The 21242-nt window shown below is 47.1% G+C and overlaps 1 protein-coding gene across 1 annotated transcript; it reads left to right on the plus strand.

Moving 5' to 3' along the window:
• Nucleotides 1-2074: 2074 nt before the first annotated feature.
• LOC146184741 (serine/threonine-protein kinase PLK1-like) lies at nucleotides 2075-20559 on the plus strand. Its single transcript, XM_084608612.1, has 4 exons — nucleotides 2075-2188; nucleotides 8133-8240; nucleotides 17319-17426; nucleotides 20245-20559. The coding sequence occupies exons 1-4, from the start codon at nucleotides 2075-2077 to the stop codon at nucleotides 20557-20559; spliced, it is 645 nt and encodes a 214-aa protein (XP_084464738.1).
• The last annotated feature ends 683 nt before the right edge of the window (nucleotides 20560-21242 follow it).

Here is a 21242-nt window from a genome sequence, read left to right on the forward strand (position 1 = left end):
GGCTGGGTAAAGTTCAATATAATTCTTAATGTGAAGAACTCCTCAGTACTCGTTTTTCCACCGGCACACCCTCTTTATATCTCCATTTCGTATTGCGGTTCACAAATTCCACAGGTTGAATCCTTAATGTATTTGGGTGTATTATACCACTCCCAATTAGACTGGCGGCCTCATATCAAAAGTAATTGCATGAAAGGTGAGCGAGCCTTTGGTCGCCTGATTAAAATTACCCATAAGAAATTTGGTATGCGTAGAGATACTCTTTTGTTTCTCTATAACACTTATTAGACACCAATTCTGGAGTTCAGCTGTGTTCTGTTCTCGGGCAGTCCTAAATACAACCTATAACCTTTGCTGCTACAGGAGAGGCCAACTTTACGACCATGTTTGGGGTTGCCAAAATCAGTTTCAAATGCAGTCCTCTATTTAGAGGCCCGTGTATGTGACAAACTCTCGATGTGAGCTCCTCACTGTGCGAACCTTTTTACGAGCACTGGAATCTCTGTCTGGAGTGGCTTCTCCCATTTTTATTACACACCAAGCTCAGTTTCTAGATTATCATTGGCCGCAATATAAGCAACCACAATTTGAATTTACTGAATCCTTGCTGTCCAAAATTGCAGTTTCGCTTATGTCAGTAAGACGTGTTGGCAATGTTCAAGCTACTTCCGCACTGTGGTTTGACCAGTCGTTGCCATCTAATGCAAAACACTTGACTACCACTGTAATAAATGGGCACTTTGAAGATTACCTATTACAGTATCCACTACACGTAACTATTTTCACAGATGCCTCAAATCGGAATGAAAAAGCAGCAATAGGGGTTTATTCCCAAGCACTCGATTATAGTTTTTCTGTACGGATTTCTGATAACACACCAATATTTACTGCTGAATTGCTTGCAATTGGTCTGGCCCTAAAACATTTCTCGGTAACTTTACTCATGTAATCATATTCTCACTGCCTGTCAGTCTTAGCAGCAATAGAAAGCCAGAAAATGCGTCTTTTGAAACAAACCCTGATGTTTTTCCTTCCGTTACATTTACAGGAAGTAAGTTTTTAGTAGATTCCAGGACACTGCGGCATCGCTTCTAATACAATGGCGGAATATTTAGCAAATTCAGCTTTCAATGGGCCTGTTCCCGAGGTTGTACCCAATATTATTTTGCTAAATATATCGCGTTTTGGACGGTTTCAAACGTTAAACTCCTTGAGCCATGAGCCACAACTTGCGACTACGACTTTTAACCATTTAAATTTCCATTAGAATGTCCGATGTTGTACCTCAAGGCACTGTGAGGTCTCCACGACACTCATGCGTTGTAAGAATTCCTTCCCTCAATCTTTATTTATGTCGCTCTGGTTACACGCCGTCAAATCTTTGCGCGTCATGTGATGACGTGAAAAAAATTGAACATTGCATCCTCTTCTGCCGCAGGTATGCTACTCAAAGTAGAAATTATTTAGAAATACTTCTTGCTCGCTTAAGATTGCCATTTACAGTTCCTGTCTTCCTCTCCTTTAGAGCAAGCGTCAAAGGGTATACCATAAAACCGGTGTGTGGGTTACTGCATAATTATAATACTGCTGTTGGAAGATTTTTGTGTTAGCGCTGATCTTTCTGAGTTGTACTCTTTTTTTTATTATCTTTTTATTATTTTACAATTTTAATTCTTTTTTCGTTGTTTTTATTGCTATCGCCTCAAAATTCAAGATATTTCAGCAACACTGACTTCTAATTATTAGGGTATTCATCACACAGTCAAATCGACCTTCTCAGTAATATTATGTCCCCTACATCGAATTCTGGCCAAACCCGCTGTGGGTATGTGCCATTATAACGAGGCCGAAGAAGAAGAAGAAGATGGCTGCAAAGGCGCATGTGACACGTGAAGTAAATGATAATTGGGCATATCCTCGCGCTTGCCCGAAGCCAATGAAAAGCATCTAGGCCTTTCGCATCCGCCAATCTACCGTCATTCTAGAACCGTCAGTTGTGGTGCTTTGTGAAAGTTTCAAAACCATTCATCTTTCTGGCTGAGGTTGGGCCTGTTAGGTTTGCTGACTGGGAACGATGCCTTCGGCCCTCCCGACCAAGACTGGGGCCGCTGCAAGCAGGGTCATTCCGGAGGTCATCGTTGACGAGAACTCGAGAAAAGAATATGTGCGTGGCAAATTCCGCGGCAAGGTAGGGTCTTCAGTCGGTTCTGGGTGGCACCGCCCGTAGCAGAGCTTCATATTGTAACACTGAAGGCTATTTTGGAGAGAGGCGCATGATTCGAAATGCAGATTCTGCATGATGTCCTTTTGTCACTGCGATGGTGGACTTGCTTTGTGGGTGTTGCACCACGTGTTTGTTAGCATCTCCTGTAATGTGACAGCTACCTATGAGACCGGCATGAGGGCAAGGCTTATATCTAAGTTGACACTGTCGTAAAGGGAGGGTAGATGAAGGGGAGGAGCTATAGCGTCCGTTATTGCTTTGACACTTCCCAATGAATGATGACAAGTGAAATAGTACTGCTACATGCAAGACCATCTTGGGCACACATTCACTATGTGCCCTTCTTTGTCCTGTCCAGCCACTGTATTGTCGAACAAAGCAGGGATTGGTGCTAATTAGCCAGTCGTCACTCACCTGGTTACGTGGTAACAACGTTCGCACGTAGGGCAAGCAACCAAAGGAAACTTTCGAAATTAGGGTGCTTACTAGGTGAACTTGGGTCCGAAAAAAGATAAATCGTTGGCGGAGGTTCTATCGACGTGTACGTTGGGATCAGAATACCAGCGAACGTAGGCTTCGCTACGGACATTGAGATTAACCCGCGTGTAGTGTCTCGAAAATCCCTGAACACTGCTGGCTTTTGCAAGCCTGACTGCGATCCTTGGCGAAGAATTCAAATAGTCTAGTTCGAACATGCTATAGATAACGATCTGTGCTGCGGAACAAAACACGGTGAGTCCGCGTGCACCTGCCGAGTTTAGTGAATCATTATTAGAAAAGGAATTCAAGCACTATCACTCTGACAAGGGAGTAAATTAGGAAGAAAGGTGGGCGGATTGTTAAACTGGAAACTGGTTGCTGCATGAGCTTTCTCTTTAAGAGAACGCAAATATATTCTGCATTCATTAAAATGCCACTCTCTCTCTCTCTTTCTCACGCGCAGTCGCCGACCGTTCGGCGAAACTTTAAAAGTCCAAAGAAACGCGCGAGATAATTCCTCTGCGCGGTAAAGAGGGATGTTAGGGTCACACCACATTCTTTGAAAAAGTAAAGTATGGTGCCAGTAAAACTTGTTATTGCTCGTGGAACTCACTATTCATTGCAAAGCGTCATCTCCGCCATACCTGCAGTTTATTCTAGCAAAAAAAAAGGTGATTAAAGCCTGTGTTCGTGCGAAACTACCGCATGCGCAAGCAACAAAAACGCGCATTTCCTTTGTGCATATGGCCGAAACTAGACTGATGTTGCAAGTGAGATCTTAAGCCTGCTAAGCAGCTATCGTGCAGAGGCCCTCTTCAAATTGTTTGCCCTTTTCACTGGTCTATTTTTTCGAGTAAGCTCAAATAAGAATAATGTTGTTGGTTTGGATCTTGGAGCGACAGATTTAGGGGCAGGTGGAAAAAGCGAGAAATTTTAATTAGATGGATGGATGGATGGATGGATGGGAAAACATTTATTTCATCGGCTTTAAAAGGTTCAGTTTGATTGCTGGCCGCGCCAGATGGCCGCCAGTTGCGTCCTGTCGGCGATCTCTTCGGCCCACTCAGTGACCCGAGCCTGGATGGCCGGGTCCGAGCAGCGCAGCACGGCCTCCCACTCCTCCAGAGATGGAGCTGGCAGCAAATCGGCGGGTGGTGGATAGGCCGCGCACCCCCATGTAATGTGGTCTAAAGTAGCGTCGACGCCACACTCTGCATTCAGGGTCAACCTGCTCTTTGAATATATATGAATAAACTTTGGGGCAGGGGAAGGAGCGGGTTTGTAGCTGGCGCCAGAGTATCTCCTGGGCCTTGCTTAATGACTTGTGTGGTGGAGGGAAGATGCGCCTTCCCAGGCTAAAATGGCGAGTTATATCATGGAACGAGAGCAAGCCCTCCCTCGCGCCCGCGGGAAACGAGGTGCTCACCGCCCGGCCGACGAAACCTCGGGCATATTCGTGAGCCTTCTCGTTCCCGGGATTGCCCGAGTGAGCCGGAACCTATACCAGTTCTATCGTCCTACCAGGGACTGGACGGTAGCTTTTAAGGATATTCCTGGCGGCAGCCGACAGACGGCCCCTCCCGAAATTCCGTACGGCTGTTTTGGAATCACTGACTATAACATCTGCTTCGGTAGAAGCGATAGCCAGCGCGATGGCTGCTTCCTCTGCAGCCACGGAGGTTCTGGTGCGCACAGTAGCTGAAGCTAAGATTTTGGTAGGCGTGGACTCACGGGCCCCAGTCACCGCACAAATCGCGAAACTGCGGTCCGTCTCTTCATATTCGGCCGCATCTACGTAAGCAACCGAATGATTTCCTTTGTATTTGTTGTGTAGTGCACGTTCGCGTGCTAGTCGCCTGCCTTCGGGGTGAATGGGGTGCATATTCTTAGGGAGGGGCTTAATAACAAGCTCCTTCCTGATTGCTGTGGGTATTTGCCTGGGATCGTCTGCCATGGGTTCGGCATTGATGCCTAGCCTCAGCAAGACAAGCCTCCCGGCTTTGGTGCGCGCCAGTCTGGAGTACTGCGCTATTAAATGCGCTTCCTTGAGTTCATCAAGTGTGTTGTGCATTCCAAGAGCTAAGAGCCTATCGGTTGAGGTGTTTCTAGATAGTCCTAGTGCTGTCTTGTACGCTTGCCGGATAAGACATTCAACCTTTTGCTTTTCGTCTTGGTAAAGGTACAGATAGGGCAGGGTGTAGACTAGCCTGGTGATGACGAAAGCCTGAATGAGTCGACAGGTGTGGCGTTCTTTTATGCGCCTCCTCTTGTTGGCTATTCGCTTGATTAGTCTGGCTGTTTGGGTGACTGTTGTGGTCAGTTTATCTAATGTTCCTAAATTTCTGTGGTTACTCTGGATGAACATGCCTAGGATTCTGATGGTGTCTACTTGTTTGATTGGCAGTCCTTTGAGCTCTACCCTGATTGCAGGAGGCGGAGGTCATTTCTTTCGATTGGGGCCTTCTCGAACTACAAGGAGTTCGGACTTAGAGTGTGAACATTCAAGACCCGCCCTTAGAGCGTAAGTCTCAATGGTGTCGACTGCTTCCTGAAGCACACTTTCTATTTGGGCATCACTTCCCCTGTTCACCCACAGGGTAATGTCGTCCGCGTAAAACGTATGCTGTAGCCCCTCGATGGCGGCGAGTCTGGGGGGCAGTGTTATCAGTGCAATGTTGAAGAGGAACGGCGACATCACAGAGCCTTGTGGTGTTCCCTGTCCGCCCAGATTTATGGGGTCTGTTTTGATCGCGCCGAGAGTAAGCTCGGCCGTCCTGTTCGTAAGGAAGGATCGGACGTACCCGAAGACTCTGTCTCCAGGATTCAAAAGCGAGAGGTTTTCTAATATCGCCTCGTGCGAGACGTTATCGAAGGCTTTACAGACATCAAGCCCAAGTATTGCCCTCGTTCCATGACAGTACCTGCGATCCATAACATCCCTCGACAGCTGGATCATGACATCCTGCGTGGAGAGGTTGGGTCTGAATCCTATCATGGTTGAGGGGATGAGGTCGTTGTCCTCTACATAACCCTGCAGCCGGTTGAAAACGATGTGTTCCATTAATTTGCCTAGGCACGACGTTAACGAAATGGGTCTTAGGTTTTCTATGTTAAGCTTCTTCGCTGGTTTCGGTATGAATGCCACTTTGGCATGTTTCCATTCTTGCGGTACCTCTCCTTTCCTCCAGTAGGTGTTCATGAGGTCAGTTAGGGCCGAAACTGAGCCGATATCTAGGTTCCTGAGGATTTTGTTTGAGACGCCGTCTGGTCCCGCCGCCGAGGTCGTCCTGAGTTGTCCTATCGCGTACAACATCTCCGCTTCCGCAAAGTCCTCGTCCAACTGTTCATTGGGGAGTCCTCCATACATAGGGAGTGGGCTAGTTCTAGGTGTCGTGTTCAGGTACATTTGACATAGTGCATTTAGTAGCTCCGCGTCCGTGCATTCATACTTTTGTATAATTTGTGCGTGGTGATCCCGCGCAGCAGATTTTGTTTGCGTTGGGTCGAGCAAGTGTCGGAGCAAGAGCCAGGTTTTCTTACTGCCGAGCTGTCCGTTCATTCCATCGCAGATTTGCCCCCACTGTTGCTTCTCCAGGTCGCTGGCATGTGCCTCGATCTGCCTCTCTAGTTGTGCAATGCGCCGTCGCAGCGTTCTGTTGAAACGCTGCTTTTTCCAACGGCAAAGTAAACTAGCGTGAGCCTCCCACATGTGCAGTAGCCGCGCGTCCGTGGTTGTGTTGTCCTGACCGGCGGATTGTATTTCGGCTGTGGTGCTGTGAACGTCATTAATAAGTGCGCTGGTCCAGTCGTTAAGGTCGGTTATCTTGGAGGGGGCGGTTTGTTCCCTCAGTTTTCTAAATTTGTCCCAGTCCGTAATTGTGGCTTTTGCGGTTAGCCGTTTATGTGGCGTTGTGTTGAACTTGACGGAGATAATGTAGTGGTCACAGCCTAGCGAGTGTTGCGTGTTGTTCCATCGAGCGTCCCGAATGTTTTTGCTTAGTGTTAGATCAGGAGAGATGTCTGCACTTACGCTGTTGCCTATTCTAGTGACTTCCTGTGGATCGTTAAGAATGGAGAAACCAAAATCTTGGGCTGCTTCCCAGATTCTGATGCCTTTGGGCGGGGTTTTATTGTAACCCCATGCCATGTGACGTGCGTTAAAATCGCCTACCACCAGTAACTGCGCCCTGGCTGCGAGCTTTAGTACCTTCTCTAGTAGACGCGGTATTCCTGAGCCCGCGTCTTTGGGTGAGCTGTACAAGTTTAGGACGAAGAGCGTTGTATCTCTTTTTTTCCTCCGGACAATTTCTAGCAAAGTGTAATTGACGTCGGTGTCATCGAATGTGTGCTGTATGGCGGTGATGTTTCGCTGAATGAAAGCCGCGGTGAGCTGGTCTCGCTTGTTCGACACGCCTGTTTGTACAAAAGCTTTGTAGCCTGGTAAATTGATTGGTCCCCTATTTTCTTGGAGCGCTATTACATCTGGTTTGCTAGCTGAGTTTTGAATGTGGAGCAGCAGGTTGTCCCGCTTGCCGCGGAACGTCCTGCAGTTCCACTGCCATACCTCAATTTCTTGGCGAGGGGCCATCTTTGTGCTGAAGATTGGGTAAGGTTGTCGGAGTTGCCGACAACCTGTCGATAATTATATCTAGTCTGGCGGATTGACTGGCAATTGCTGTTTCTATGGCTGCTACTTTGGTTTCCATGGCTTCCACTCTAGTTTGTAGGTCGCCTAAAATTTTATCCGGTGTGTCCATACGGGCGTTGCTAATTGCATCCCTATCAGTGAGACTTTTGTTTAAGGCATTGAGTCTGGCGTGATGGTCATTTGTTTTGGCATTAGTTTTGGCTTCGAGTTTCCTGATGTCCTCGTCCCTGGTTGGTTCTAGAGGGGTTCCCTCAGGGGAGCTTTCCAAAGGTTTTTTTGCTTTTACGCCCTGCTCGTCCCTGGTTGGTTCCTGAGGGGTTCCCTGAGGGGAGATTTTCGCAGGTTTTTTAGGTATGACTTCCGGCTCACTGTCCGAGGGTGCCGGACGTTTTAAGCTATTGGATGATTCAACCTCCATATCTGGTGGCACAGTCGCGATTACGACACACGTGTTAAGAACGCCAGAAGGTAGGGGAGGTTTAGGACTTGCCGTTTGTTTTGATGTAGGAACTGACGCTCTCGTGATTCTTTCGAGGGTTTCTATTCTTTTCATCATGTAAGCCAACTGCTCTCTCAGAAGTTTGTTTTCTGCTGCCAGCCGCTTTAGAATTTTTTTGCTTTATTCCTTCTATCTTTTTTTCTAAGAAGGTTCACGAGATGCATAGTTGAAATGAGACCATTTTTACCAACCGCTTCATGCAAGTGGTCCCTATTCCGCCCCTTGAAAAAAGGGAGGGAAAGAGGGAATGAGGACATTTACCCAAAGCCTAATTTTTGCAGGGTGCCTATGCAAAGTGCTACGAATTTCGGGACAAGGAGACAAACATGGTTTTCGCCGGCAAGATCATCTCCAAGGCACTGCTCATGAATCCCCGGCAAAAAGTAAAGGTACATATCATCTGAGGATTCGTGTTTACTGTATTTTCTCAGGCTTTTGCGCTCCTTGCAAAACATTTTAGTACGAAAAAATTAGTTGGTACCGTAAGCACGAGTGCATTTGAAATGTTGTAGCTATGAATGTTGGTTTGGGTCCGGGATAAGATTTATAATTTCAATGAAGGACTTCACTAACTGTTCAATTGCCTGCTTCAATTAGTTTGGCTTTTTGTTATACTTTTAACATTATGACTGGTTGCCATTTCTAATGGTTTGTACCTGTCTGGTTCAGATAGCCCAAGAGATACAAATACACAAGAGCCAAAACCACCAGCACATCGTTCGCTTCCACAGGTACTTTGAAGACAACCACGTCTATATCATCACGGAGCTCTGTCGAAGAGGGATATGTCTTTGTAGCTGTTCGTGCATCTGAGTCCCTCAATTCCCATCGTAGTCTTGAATATTATACTTTCGCAAGGCTTTGGATTTTTGACTGCCCCTATTTGGTGATGCTAAAGCGAGCATGCAAAAAGCGTGAAAAGGGATTTTGTTACTATTTGGGGCAGTTTACTACAAGCCGCAGCCATTCATTGTTTGCATACCAATTGCCTACGTGGACTTCAAGTTGACTAAAGGTTAATTTGGGGGTTAAATAGAGAAATAGCTTAGCTGTCTCGCTTTGCTGAAAGACAATACGAATCCCGGCGTCTGATTCCCTGCTTCTCTGTGGGTTAGAATATGCTCAGAATATGTAGTCCACAGAGGAGCACAGAATCGGTTTGGAGCTTTGGGTTTAATTGCTGTTATATGCCAGCACAGCACTTACCTACTTGCAAATTCCACAATGGTCTAATTTACATGTATGCACCTAGCTGATTGCTTAGTGATTGAACATGGACAACGTCCGCTTCATTTCTTTTTTGCGCTTTCGTTCAATTATACAATCGCGAACCTCACTCTTCGTGCTGTCTTCCCTGCCTGTCAGCGTCACAACGACGAGAAATTTCAATTTGTAGTGGTATTCTCCCTAACTACATAATGAAAATTTGTCTGCTTTTTCAGGCACTTTTTCATTTTAGTACTAACGCCCCGGCTGAGTCCTAAAACATGACCATCCATCACGATATATAGTTGTTTAGTGTTCCTCAAATATTCTGAAGAATGTTAGATTTGGCTTGCGCCAGGGTATCGCACCGCTGCCACCAGTTGTTACCTGCTGGTTGTGGCTTCATGGGTAGCGTTGGCCTGCGGCTCCGTGGATCGGCGGCAGGCAACAGCGGTCCCGGCAAAGACGAGGCGTCGACTAACAAAACAAATGTTTAATTCAACATCACGTAGGAACGGGCAGAGAAGCTGACCCGGAGATAAAACAGACACGCTCAAAAAGCTCGTCTCTCTCTGAAGTGTCTCCGTCGTAGCGGAAACGGCCGCTGTTCTTTATACGCTCGTCAGTTCAAAGGGAAAGGAAAAGAATTCATGTCCAAGTAAGCAGTGATGACTCAAGGTATTGCGCACGAAATCTCCTCCACCTCCTGCAGACAGGCGAGGGCGATGCTCTCTCCCTTGAGAGCCGAGCTTGGCCAGCGTATGCTCACAAAAGCACGCACACACATTACGGCACGTGCGAGATCATCATACTGGATCACGCCCGCGGGAGGAAGCATTAGGCGGCCGACCGGACAGCGCTATAATGGCCGAAACGCTCGAATCTTCGCCTGATTCTGCGCTGCGGCCGCGTCGGTTGTCGCACATGTCAATGGCGAATCTTAACACAGAAAAGATGCATCATACACTTCAGGAATTTCTCAAATATATTGTCTTATGTATTATTCTATGGCTGCGTTCCTCCCCCCCCCCCCCCGCTTCAAACCCCCGATGTAATGCCCCTAAGGGCCTTTAAGGGTAAATCATTAGTGACAGCGAGAAAAGATGCATCATAGACTTCTAGAATTTCTCAAATATATTGCGTTATGTATTATTTCATGGTTGCGCTCCTCCTCCGTCCACTTCATACCCGTGGTGTAATGCCCTGAACTATGGGCCTCTAAGGGGTCAATAATTTGTGACAGTGACGATGATGATAGTGAAAAGTCAAGGGTGCTGAGAAGAATATTACGTCACTTAACATGAATCGCGATGTCCTGGTTAAAATGTACAGCAGAGTGGGTTTACTCTAAGCCCTGTAACGAGACTCCTGGAAGACATCCTGAAATAATTAAGCTCGAGATAGGCGAGCATGCGATTTTTCCTTGCTAGCGGGACCGTGAATGCTGGAGATGCGCAACGAGCCCTGTTAGAGGGCTTGGAAAGAAATATATATTTTCAAAAGGCCGTACTTGTTCCTGTGCTTATATCAGCGTTTAGCGCAAGTCGCCAGCTGTCGCGGTGTGCGTTTTAAATTCAAAAATAGCCCATTCAGAGTAGAGATTAGCCTCACCGCTAGCTCCTGCTCTCAAGAGATTCTCGAATTCTCTTATCTTACCACGCCTCCTTATATAAAGCACATCTGCTCACTTAAGCGCCTACACATGGCTTATGCAAATATTGAGATGTGACTGCAGCTGAATAGTGTGATAGCTAAATTGTGAGGTAATACATAATAATCTGGGTCTTGCTGAAAGTAACAAATTAGATATCACTCACATTTGGGAGCATGCCCTTCGACATGTTTGGCACACAACGGAAACCTAATTGCATGTTTCCGGCTATCGCACTCATTCACTCACATCTGACGAGTCTTGTCGGGTGCTTTATTGAAACCAGGTGCCTTGTATAGTAGATGCGACATATGATTTCAACAGCTTCTGTTAGCAAACGTTTCACTGCATTGCTTTCCAGCCTATGAAAGAAATGCACCGACGTCGTGGGAGCCTGACTGAGCCTAAGTATCGGTATTTCCCAATGAATGATGACAAGTGAAATAGTACTGCTACATGCAAGACCATACTGGGCACACATTCACTATGTGCCCTTCTTTGTCCTGTCCAGCCACTGTATTGTCGAACAAAGCAGGGATTGGTGCTAATTAGCCAGTCGTCACTCACCTGGTTACGTGGTAACAACGTTCGCACGTAGGGCAAGCAACCAAAGGAAACTTTCGAAATTAGGGTGCTTACTAGGTGAACTTGGGTCCGAAAAAAGATAAATCGTTGGCGGAGGTTCTATCGACGTGTACGTTGGGATCAGAATACCAGCGAACGTAGGCTTCGCTACGGACATTGAGATTAACCCGCGTGTAGTGTCTCGAAAATCCCTGAACACTGCTGGCTTTTGCAAGCCTGACTGCGATCCTTGGCGAAGAATTCAAATAGTCTAGTTCGAACATGCTATAGATAACGATCTGTGCTGCGGAACAAAACACGGTGAGTCCGCGTGCACCTGCCGAGTTTAGTGAATCATTATTAGAAAAGGAATTCAAGAACTATCACTCTGATAAGGGAGTAATTTAGGAAGAAAGGTGGGCGGATTGTTAAACTGGAAACTGGTTGCTGCATGAGCTTTCTCTTTAAGAGAACGCAAATATATTCTGCATTCATTAAAATGCCACTCTCTCTCTCTTTCTCACGCGCGCTCGCCGACCGTTCGGCGAAAATTTAAAAGTCCAAAGAAACGCGCGAGATAATTCCTCTGCGCGGTAAAGAGGGATGTTAGGGTCACACCACATTCTTTGAAAAAAGTAAAGTATGGTGCCAGTAAAACTTGTTATTGCTCGTGGAACTCACTATTCATTGCAAAGCGTCATCTCCGCCATATCTGCAGTTTATTCTAGCAAAAAAAAAGGTGATTAAAGCCTGTGTTCGTGCGAAACTACCGCATGCGCAAGCAACAAAAACGCGCATTTCCTTTGTGCATATGGCCGAAACTAGACTGATGTTGCAAGTGAGATCTTAAGCCTGCTAAGCAGCTATCGTGCAGAGGCCCTCTTCAAATTGTTTGCCCTTTTCACTGGTCTTTTTTTTCGAGTAAGTTCAAATAAGAATAATGTTTTTGGTTTGAATCTTGGAGCGACAGATTTAGGGGCAGGTGGAAAAAGCGAGAAATTTTAATTAGATGGATGGATGGATGGATGGGAAAACATTTATTTCATCGGCTTTAAAAGGTTCAGTTTGATTGCTGGCCGCGCCAGATGGCCGCCAGTTGCGTCCTGTCGGCGATCTCTTCGGCCCACTCAGTGACCCGAGCCTGGATGGCCGGGTCCGAGCAGCGCAGCACGGCCTCCCACTCCTCCAGAGATGGAGCTGGCGGCAAATCGGCGGGTGGTGGATAGGCCGCGCACCCCCATGTAATGTGGTCTAAAGTAGCGTCGACGCCACACTCTGCATTCAGGGTCAACCTGCTCTTTGAATATATATGAATAAACTTTGGGGCAGGGGAAGGAGCGGGTTTGTAGCTGGCGCCAGAGTATCTCCTGGGCCTTGCTTAATGACTTGTGTGGTGGAGGGAAGATGCGCCTTCCCAGGCTAAAATGGCGAGTTATATCATGGAACGAGAGCAAGCCCTCCCTCGCGCCCGCGGGAAACGAGGTGCTCACCGCCCGGCCGACGAAACCTCGGGCATATTCGTGAGCCTTCTCGTTCCCGGGATTGCCCGAGTGAGCCGGAACCTATACCAGTTCTATCGTCCTACCAGGGACTGGACGGTAGCTTTTAAGGATATTCCTGGCGGCAGCCGACAGACGGCCCCTCCCGAAATTCCGTACGGCTGTTTTGGAATCACTGACTATAACATCTGCTTCGGTAGAAGCGATAGCCAGCGCGATGGCTGCTTCCTCTGCAGCCACGGAGGTTCTGGTGCGCACAGTAGCTGAAGCTAAGATTTTGGTAGGCGTGGACTCACGGGCCCCAGTCACCGCACAAATCGCGAAACTGCAGTCCGTCTCTTCATATTCGGCCGCATCTACGTAAGCAACCGAATGATTTCCTTTGTATTTGTTGTGTAGTGCACGTTCGCGTGCTAGTCGCCTGCCTTCGGGGTGAATGGGGTGCATATTCTTAGGGAGGGGCTTAATAACAAGCTCCTTCCTGATTGCTGTGGGTATTTGCCTGGGATCGTCTGCCATGGGTTCGGCATTGATGCCTAGCCTCAGCAAGGCAAGCCTCCCGGGTTTGGTGCGCGCCAGTCTGGAGTCATCATCATCATCATCAGCCTGATTATACCCACTGCAGGGCGAAGGCCTCTCCCATATTTCTCCACTTAACCCGGTTCTGTGCTAGCTGAATCCACCTGACCCCTGCGAACTTCTTAATCTCATCCGCCCACCTAACTTTCTGCCGCCCCCTGCTACGCTTTCCTTCCCCTTGGAATCCAGTTTGTTACCCTCAGCGACCGTCGGTTATCCTCTTCGCATTACATGTCCTGCCCATGTCCATTTCTTCTTCTTAATTTCCACTAGAATGTCGGTAACTTGAGTTATTTCTCTGACCCACTCTGCACGCTTTCTATCTCTTAATGTTACCCCTAACATTTTTCGTTCCATAGCCCTCTGGGTTGTCCTCAACTTAAGTAAAACTCTCTTGGTTAGCCTCCACGTTTCAGCCCCATAGGTGAGTACAGGCAAGATGCAACTGTTGTATACTTTCCTCTTGAGCGATACCGGTAAGCTACTAGTCATAATCTGCGAGTGCTTGCCAAATGCGCTCCATCCCAATCTTATTCTTCTTGTTATTTCCTTACTTCCTTAGTACTGCGCTATTAAATGCGCTTCCTTGAGTTCATCAAGTGTGTTGTGCATTCCAAGAGCTAAGAGCCTATCGGTTGAGGTGTTTCTAGATAGTCCTAGTGCTTTCTTGTAAGCTTGCCGGATAAGACATTCAACCTTTCGCTTTTCGTCTTGGTAGAGGTACAGATAGGGCAGGGTGTAGACTAGCCTGGTGATGACAAAAGCCTGAATGAGTCGACAGGTGTCGCGTTCTTTCATGCCCCTCCTCTTGTTGGCTATTCGCTTGATTAGTCTGGCTGTTTGGGTGACTGTTGTGGTCAGTTTATCTAATGTTCCTAAATTTCTGTGGTTACTCTGAATGAACGTGCCTAGGATTCTGATGGTCTCTACTTGTTTGATTGGAAGTCCTTTGAGCTCTACCCTGATTGCAGGAGGCGGAGGTCATTTCTTTCGATTGGGGCCTTCTCGAACTACAAGGAGTTCGGACTTAGAGTGTGAACATTCAAGACCCGCCCTTAGAGCGTAAGTCTCAATGGTGTCGACTGCTTCCTGAAGCACACTTTCTATTTGGGCATCACTTCCCCTGTTCACCCGCAGGGTAATGTCGCCCGCGTAAAACGTATGCTGTAGCCCCTCGATGGCGGCGAGTCTGGGGGGCAGTGTTATCAGTGCAATGTTGAAGAGGAACGGCGACATCACAGAGCCTTGTGGTGTTCCCTGTCCGCCCAGATTTATGGGGTCTGTTTTGATCGCGCCGAGAGTAAGCTCGGCCGTCCTGTTCGTAAGGAAGGATCGGACGTACCCGAAGACTCTCTCTCCAGGATTCAAAAGCGAGAGGTTTTCTAATATCGCCTCGTGCGAGACGTTATCGAAGCCTTTACAGAGATCAAGCCCAAGTATTGCCCTCGTTCCATGACAGTACCTGCGATCCATAACATCCCTCGACAGCTGGATCATGACATCCTGCTTGGAGAGGTTGGGTCTGAATCCTATCATGGTTGAGGGGATGAGGTCGTTGTCCTCTACATAACCCTGCAGCCTGTTGAAAACGATGTGTTCCATTAATTTGCCTAGGCACGACGTTAACGAAATGGGTCTTAGGTTTTCTATGTTAAGCTTCTTCCCTGGTTTCGGTATGAATGCCACTTTGGCATGTTTCCATTCTTGCGGTACCTCTCCTTTCCTCCAGTAGGTGTTCATGAGGTCAGTTAGGGCCGAAACTGAGCCGATATCTAGGTTCCTGAGGATTTTGTTTGAGACGCCGTCTGGTCCCACCGCCGAGGTCGTCCTGAGTTGTCCTATCGCGTACAACATCTCCGCTTCCGCAAAGTCCTCGTCCAACTGTTCATTGGGGAGTCCTCCATACATAGGGTGTGGGCTTGTGCTAGGTGTCGTGTTCAGGTACATTTGACATAGTGCATTTAGTAGCTCCGCGTCCGTGCCTTCATACTTTTGTATAATTTGTGCGTGGTGATCCCGCGCAGCAGATTTTGTTTGCGTTGGGTCGAGCAAGTGTCGGAGCAAGAGCCAGGTTTTCTTACTGCCGAGCTGTCCGTTCATTCCATCGCAGATTTGCCCCCAGTGTTGCTTCTCCAGGTCGCTGGCATGTGCCTCGATCTGCCTCTCTAGTTGTGCAATGCGCCGTCGCAGCGTTCTGTTGAAACGCTGCTTTTTCCAACGGCAAAGTAAACTAGCGTGAGCCTCCCACATGTGCAGTAGCCGCGCGTCCGTGGTTGTGTTGTCCTGACCGGCGGATTGTATTTCGGCTGTGGTGCTGTGAACGTCATTAATAAGTGCGCTGGTCCAATCGTTAAGGTCGGTTATGTTGGAGGGGGCGGTTTGTTCCCTCAGTTTTCTAAATTTGTCCCAGTCCGTAATTGTGGCTTTTGCGGTTAGCCGTTTATGTGGCGTTGTGTTGAACTTGACGGAGATAATGTAGTGGTCACAGCCTAGCGAGTGTTGCGCGTTGTTCCATCGAGCGTCCCGAATATTTTTGCTTAGTGTTAGATCAGGAGAGGTGTCTGCACTTACGCTGTTGCCTATTCTAGTGACTTCCTGTGGATCGTTAAGAATGGAGAAACCAAAATCTTGGGCTGCTTCCCAGATTATGATGCCTTTGGGCGTGGTTTTATTGTAACCTCATGCCGTGTGACGTGCGTTAAAATCGCCTACCACCAGTAACTGCGCTCTGGCTGCGAGCTTTAGTACCTTCTCTAGTAGACGCGGTATTCCTGAGCCCGCGTCTTTGGGTGAGCTCTACAAGTTTAGGACGAAGAGCGTTGTATCTCTTTTTTTCCTCGGGACAATTTCTAGCAAAGTGTAAGTGACGTCGGTGTCATCGAATGTGTGCTGTATGGCGGTGATGTTTCGCTGAATGAAAGTCGCGGTGAGCTGGTCCCGCTTGTTCGACACGCCTGTTTGTACAAAAGCTTTGTAGCCTGGTAAATTGATTGGTCCCCTCTTTTCTTGGAGCGCTATTACATCTGGTTTGCTAGCTGAGTTTTGAATGTGGAGCAGCAGGTTGTCCCGCTTGCCGCGGAACGTCCTGCAGTTCTACTGCCATACCTCAATTTCTTGGCGAGGGGCCATCTTAATGCTGAAGATTTGGCAAGGTTGTCGGAGTTGCCGACAACCTGTCGATAATTATATCTAGTCTGGCGGATTGACTGGCAATTGCTGTTTCTATGGCTGCTACTTTGGTTTCCATGGCTGCCACTCTAGTTTGTAGGTCGCCTAAAATTGTATCCTGTGTGTCCATACGGGCGTTGCTAATTGCATCCCTATCAGTGAGACTTTTGTTTAAGGCATTGAGTCTGGCGTGATGGTCAGTTGTGTTGGCATTAATTTTGGCTTCGAGTTTCCTGATGTCTTCGTCCCTGGTTGGTTTTAGAGGGGTTCCTCAGGTTAGCTTTCCAAAGGTTTTTTGGATTTTACGCCTTGCTCGTCCCTGGTTGGTTCCTGAGGGGTTCCCTGAGGGGAGATTTTCGCAGGTTTTTTAGGTATGACTTCCGGCTCACTGTCCGAGGGTGCCGGACGTTTTAAGCTATTGGATGATTCAACCTCTGTATCTGGTGGCACAGTCGCGTTTACGACACACGTGTTAAGAACGCCACAAGGTAGGGGAGGTTAAGGACTTGCCGTTTGTTTTGATGTAGGAACGGACGCTCTCGTGATTCTTTCGAGGGTTTCTATTCTTTTCATCATGTAAGCCAACTGCTCTCTCAGAAGTTTGTTTTCTGCTGCCAGCTGCTTTAGAATTTTTTTGCTTTATTCCTTCTCTCTTTTTTTCTAAGAAGGTTCACGAGATGCATAGTTGAAATGAGACCATTTTTACCAACCGCTTCATGCAAGTGGTCCCTATTCCGTCCCTTGAATAAAGGGAGGGAAAGAGGGAATGAGGGCATTTACCCAAAGCCTAATTTTTGCAGGGTGCCTATGCAAAGTGCTACGAATTTCGGGACAAGGAGACAAACATGGTTTTCGCCGGCAAGATCATCTCCAAGGCACTGCTCATGAATCCCCGGCAAAAAGTAAAGGTACATATCATCTGAGGATTCGTGTTTACTGTATTTTCTCAGGCTTTTGCGCTCCTTGCAAAACATTTTAGTACGAAAAAATTAGTTGGTACCGTAAGCACGAGTGCATTTGAAATGTTGTAGCTATGAATGTTGGTTTGGGTCCGGGATAAGATTTATAGTTTCAATGAAGAACTTCACTAACTGTTCAATTGCCTGCTTCAATTAGTTTGGCTTTTTGTTATACTTTTAACATTATGACTGGTTGCCATTTCTAATGGTTTGTACCTGTCTGGTTCAGATAGCCCAAGAGATACAAATACACAAGAGCCAAAACCACCAGCACATCGTTCGCTTCCACAGGTACTTTGAAGACAACCACGTCTATATCATCACGGAGCTCTGCCGAAGAGGGATATGTCTTTGTAGCTGTTCGTGCATCTGAGTGCCTCAATTCCCATCGTAGTCTTGAATATTATACTTTCGCAAGGCTTTGGATTTTTGACTGCCCCTATTTGGTGATGCTAAAGCGAGCATGCAAAAAGCGTGAAAAGGGATTTTGTTACTATTTGGGGCAGTTTACTACAAGCCGCAGCAATTCATTGTTTGCGTACCAATTGCCTACGTGGACTTCAAGTTGACTAAAGGTTAATTTGGGGGTTAAATAGAGAAATAGCCTAGCTGTCTCGCTTTGCTGAAAGACAATACGAATCCCGGCGTCTGATTCCCTGCTTCTCTGTGGGCTAGAATATGCTCTGAATATGTAATCCACAGAGGAGCACAGAATCGGTTTTTAGCTTTGGGTTTAATTGCTGTTATATGCCAGTACAGCACTTACCTACTGGCAAATTCCACAATGGTCTAATTTACATGTATGCACCTAGCTGATTGCTTAGTGATTAAACATGGACAACGTTCGCTTCATTTCTTTTTTGCGCTTTCATTCAATTATACAATCGCGAACCTCACTCTTCGTGCTGTCTTCCCTGCCTGTCAGCGTCACAACGACGAGAAATTTCAATTTGTAGTGGTATTCTCCCTAACTACATAATGAAAATTTGTCTGCTTTTTCAGGCACTTTTTCATTTTAGTACTAAGAGTCCTAAAACATGACAATCCATCACGATATATAGTTGTTTAGTGTTCCTCAAATATTCTGAAGAATGTTAGATTTGGCTTGCGCCAGGGTATCGCACCGCTGCCACCAGTTGTTACCTGCTGGTTGTGGCTTCATGGGTAGCGTTGGCCTGCGGCTCCGTGGATCGGCGGCAGGCAACAGCGGTCCCGGCAAAGACGAGGCGTCGACTAACAAAACAAATGTTTAATTCAACATCACGTAGGAACGGGCAGAGAAGCTGACCCGGAGATAAAACAGACACGCTCAAAAAGCTGGTCTCGCTCTGAAGTGTCTCCGTCGTAGCGGAAACGGCCGCTGCTCTTTATACGCTCGTCAGTTCAAAGGGAAAGGAAAAGAATTCATGTCCATGTAAGCAGTGATGACTCAAGGTATTGCGCACGAAATCTCCTCCACCTCCTGCAGACAGGCGAGGGCGATGCGCTCTCCCCTGAGAGCCGGGCTTGGCCAGTGTATGCACACAAAAGCACGCACACACATTACGGCACGTGCGAGATCCTCATGCTGGATCACGCCCGCGGGAGGAAGCATTGGGCGGCCGACCGGACGGCGCTATAATGGCCGAAACGCTCGAATCTTTGCCTGATTCTGCGCTGCGGCCGCGTCGGTTGTCGCACATGTCAATGGCGAATCTTAACACAGAAAAGATGCATCATACACTTCAGGAATTTCTCAAATATATTGTCTTATGTATTATTCTATGGCTGCGTTCCTCCCCCCCCCCCCCCGCTTCAAACCCCCGATGTAATGCCCCTAAGGGCCTTTAAGGGTAAATCATTAGTGACAGCGAGAAAAGATGCATCATAGACTTCTAGAATTTCTCAAATATATTGCGTTATGTATTATTTCATGGTTGCGCTCCTCCCCCGTCCACTTCATACCCGTGGTGTAATGCCCTAAACTAAGGGCCTCTAAGGGTAAATAATTTGTGACAGTGACGATGATGATAGTGAAAAGTCAAGGGTGCTGAGAATATTACGTCACTTAACATGAATCGCGATGTCCTGGTTAAAATGTACAGCAGAGTGGGTTTACTCTAAGCCCTGTAACGAGACTCCTGGAAGACATCCTGAAATAATTAAGCTCGAGATAGGCGAGCATGCGATTTTTCCTTGCTAGCGGGACCGTGAATGCTGGAGATGCGCAACGAGCCCTATTAGAGGGCTTGGAAAGAAATATATATTTTCAAAAGGCCGTACTTGTTCCTGTGCTTATATCAGCGTTTAGCGCAAGTCGCCAGCTGTCGCGGTTTGCGTTTTAAATTCAAAAATAGCCCATTCAGAGTAGAGATTGGCCTCACCGCTAGCTCCTGCTCTCAAGAGATTCTCGAATTCTCTTATCTTACCACGCCTCCTTATATAAAGCACATCTGCTCACTTAAGCGCCTACACATGGCTTATGCAAATATTGAGATGTGACTGCAGCTGAATAGTGTGATAGCTAAATTGTGAGGTAATACATAATAATCTGGGTCTTGCTGAAAGTAACAAATTAGATATCATCACTCACATTTGGGAGCATGCCCTTCGACATGTGTGGCACACAACGGAAACCTAATTGCATGTTTCCGGCTATCGCACTCATTCACTCACATCTGACGAGTCTTGTCGGGTGCTTTATTGAAACCAGGTGCCTTGTATAGTAGATGCGACATATGATTTCAACAGCTTCTGTTAGCAAACGTTTCACTGCATTGCTTTCCAGCCTATGAAAGAAATGCACCGAAGTCGTGGGAGCCTGACCGAGCCTAAGTATCGCTATTTCCTTCGCCAGCTCCTTATAGCTTGCCAGTACCTGGCGCAGGAGCATATGGTCCACCGAGTCCTCAAGCTCGGCAACCTGCTAAACGAGGCTATGGAACTAAAAGTAGGCGACTTTGGGCTCTCCGCCCACATCAGCTACCATGGTGAGCTGAGGCTGGCCTTCTGTGACGCCCCAAACTACATCGCCCCGGAGGTCCTGGCCAAAAGAGGACACAGCTTCGAAGTGGACGTCTGGTCTATTGGCATTATCCTGTGAGTCTTATGTCGTTTCGGGTGCCTGATACTACCTGTCATCTCACGAGAAAGAGGATGTGAATTTACCTGTTACAGACTGGAGATCCATGAAATTCAACCCAGTCCAATGTCATCAGCTGGTTCCTCTTTGTTTCCAGAGATCCTTCTAGTGTATATAACGGGCGCACTAAATTCGCGACAATTTCCTACACCTAAAAAAATCCACTCTGAATAGTCAGGTGATACATATTCATTATCACAATAATCATCCTCATTACATATCTTATGAAATACATTCAGCTTGACAAATGTATCTCTCACCACCTTAGCCTAGAGGGTCTGCTTCATGCGAGTGGTTTAAATATATCGCGTGGTGTTTCACATAATGCTGTCGTTTACGACGGCATGCTAAGAGCATGTGTGAGATAATAGATGCACAAATAGAGGAGTAGGGATAAATCCAGTGGGAAAGTGAACGTACCCCATCGAGGATGCGCAAGGGAAGCCGTTGACGGGAGGTAATACTGCAGTCGCGTCATAACTTTAAACGCGGACCCGAAGTTAACTCCAAATTCTTCTAATGCGAAATCATTTCTTCGCTCACGGGTGGCATGGACATGACCCTGACATCGAAAGTGTCCGTGAATTATCAGTGATCAGTTTCATGGGTAGTTTATATGACAGATATAACTGTTGTTTAAAGGT

This window comes from Amblyomma maculatum, chromosome 7, assembly GCF_055883805.1.
Source record: "Amblyomma maculatum isolate TAMU_Amacu chromosome 7, ASM5588380v1, whole genome shotgun sequence".
NCBI lineage: Eukaryota > Metazoa > Arthropoda > Arachnida > Ixodida > Ixodidae > Amblyomma > Amblyomma maculatum.

Excerpts from the sequence above, each read along its gene's own strand:
- LOC146184741 (XM_084608612.1), top strand. The coding sequence starts at position 2,075 with ATGCCTTCGGCCCTCCCGACCAAGACTGGGGCCGCTGCAAGCAGGGTC. Across the intron at positions 2,189-8,132 it reads GTGGCAAATTCCGCGGCAAG|GGTGCCTATGCAAAGTGCTA; the intron begins GTAGGGTCTTCA and ends TAATTTTTGCAG. Across the intron at positions 8,241-17,318 it reads ATCCCCGGCAAAAAGTAAAG|GGTGCCTATGCAAAGTGCTA; the intron begins GTACATATCATC and ends TAATTTTTGCAG.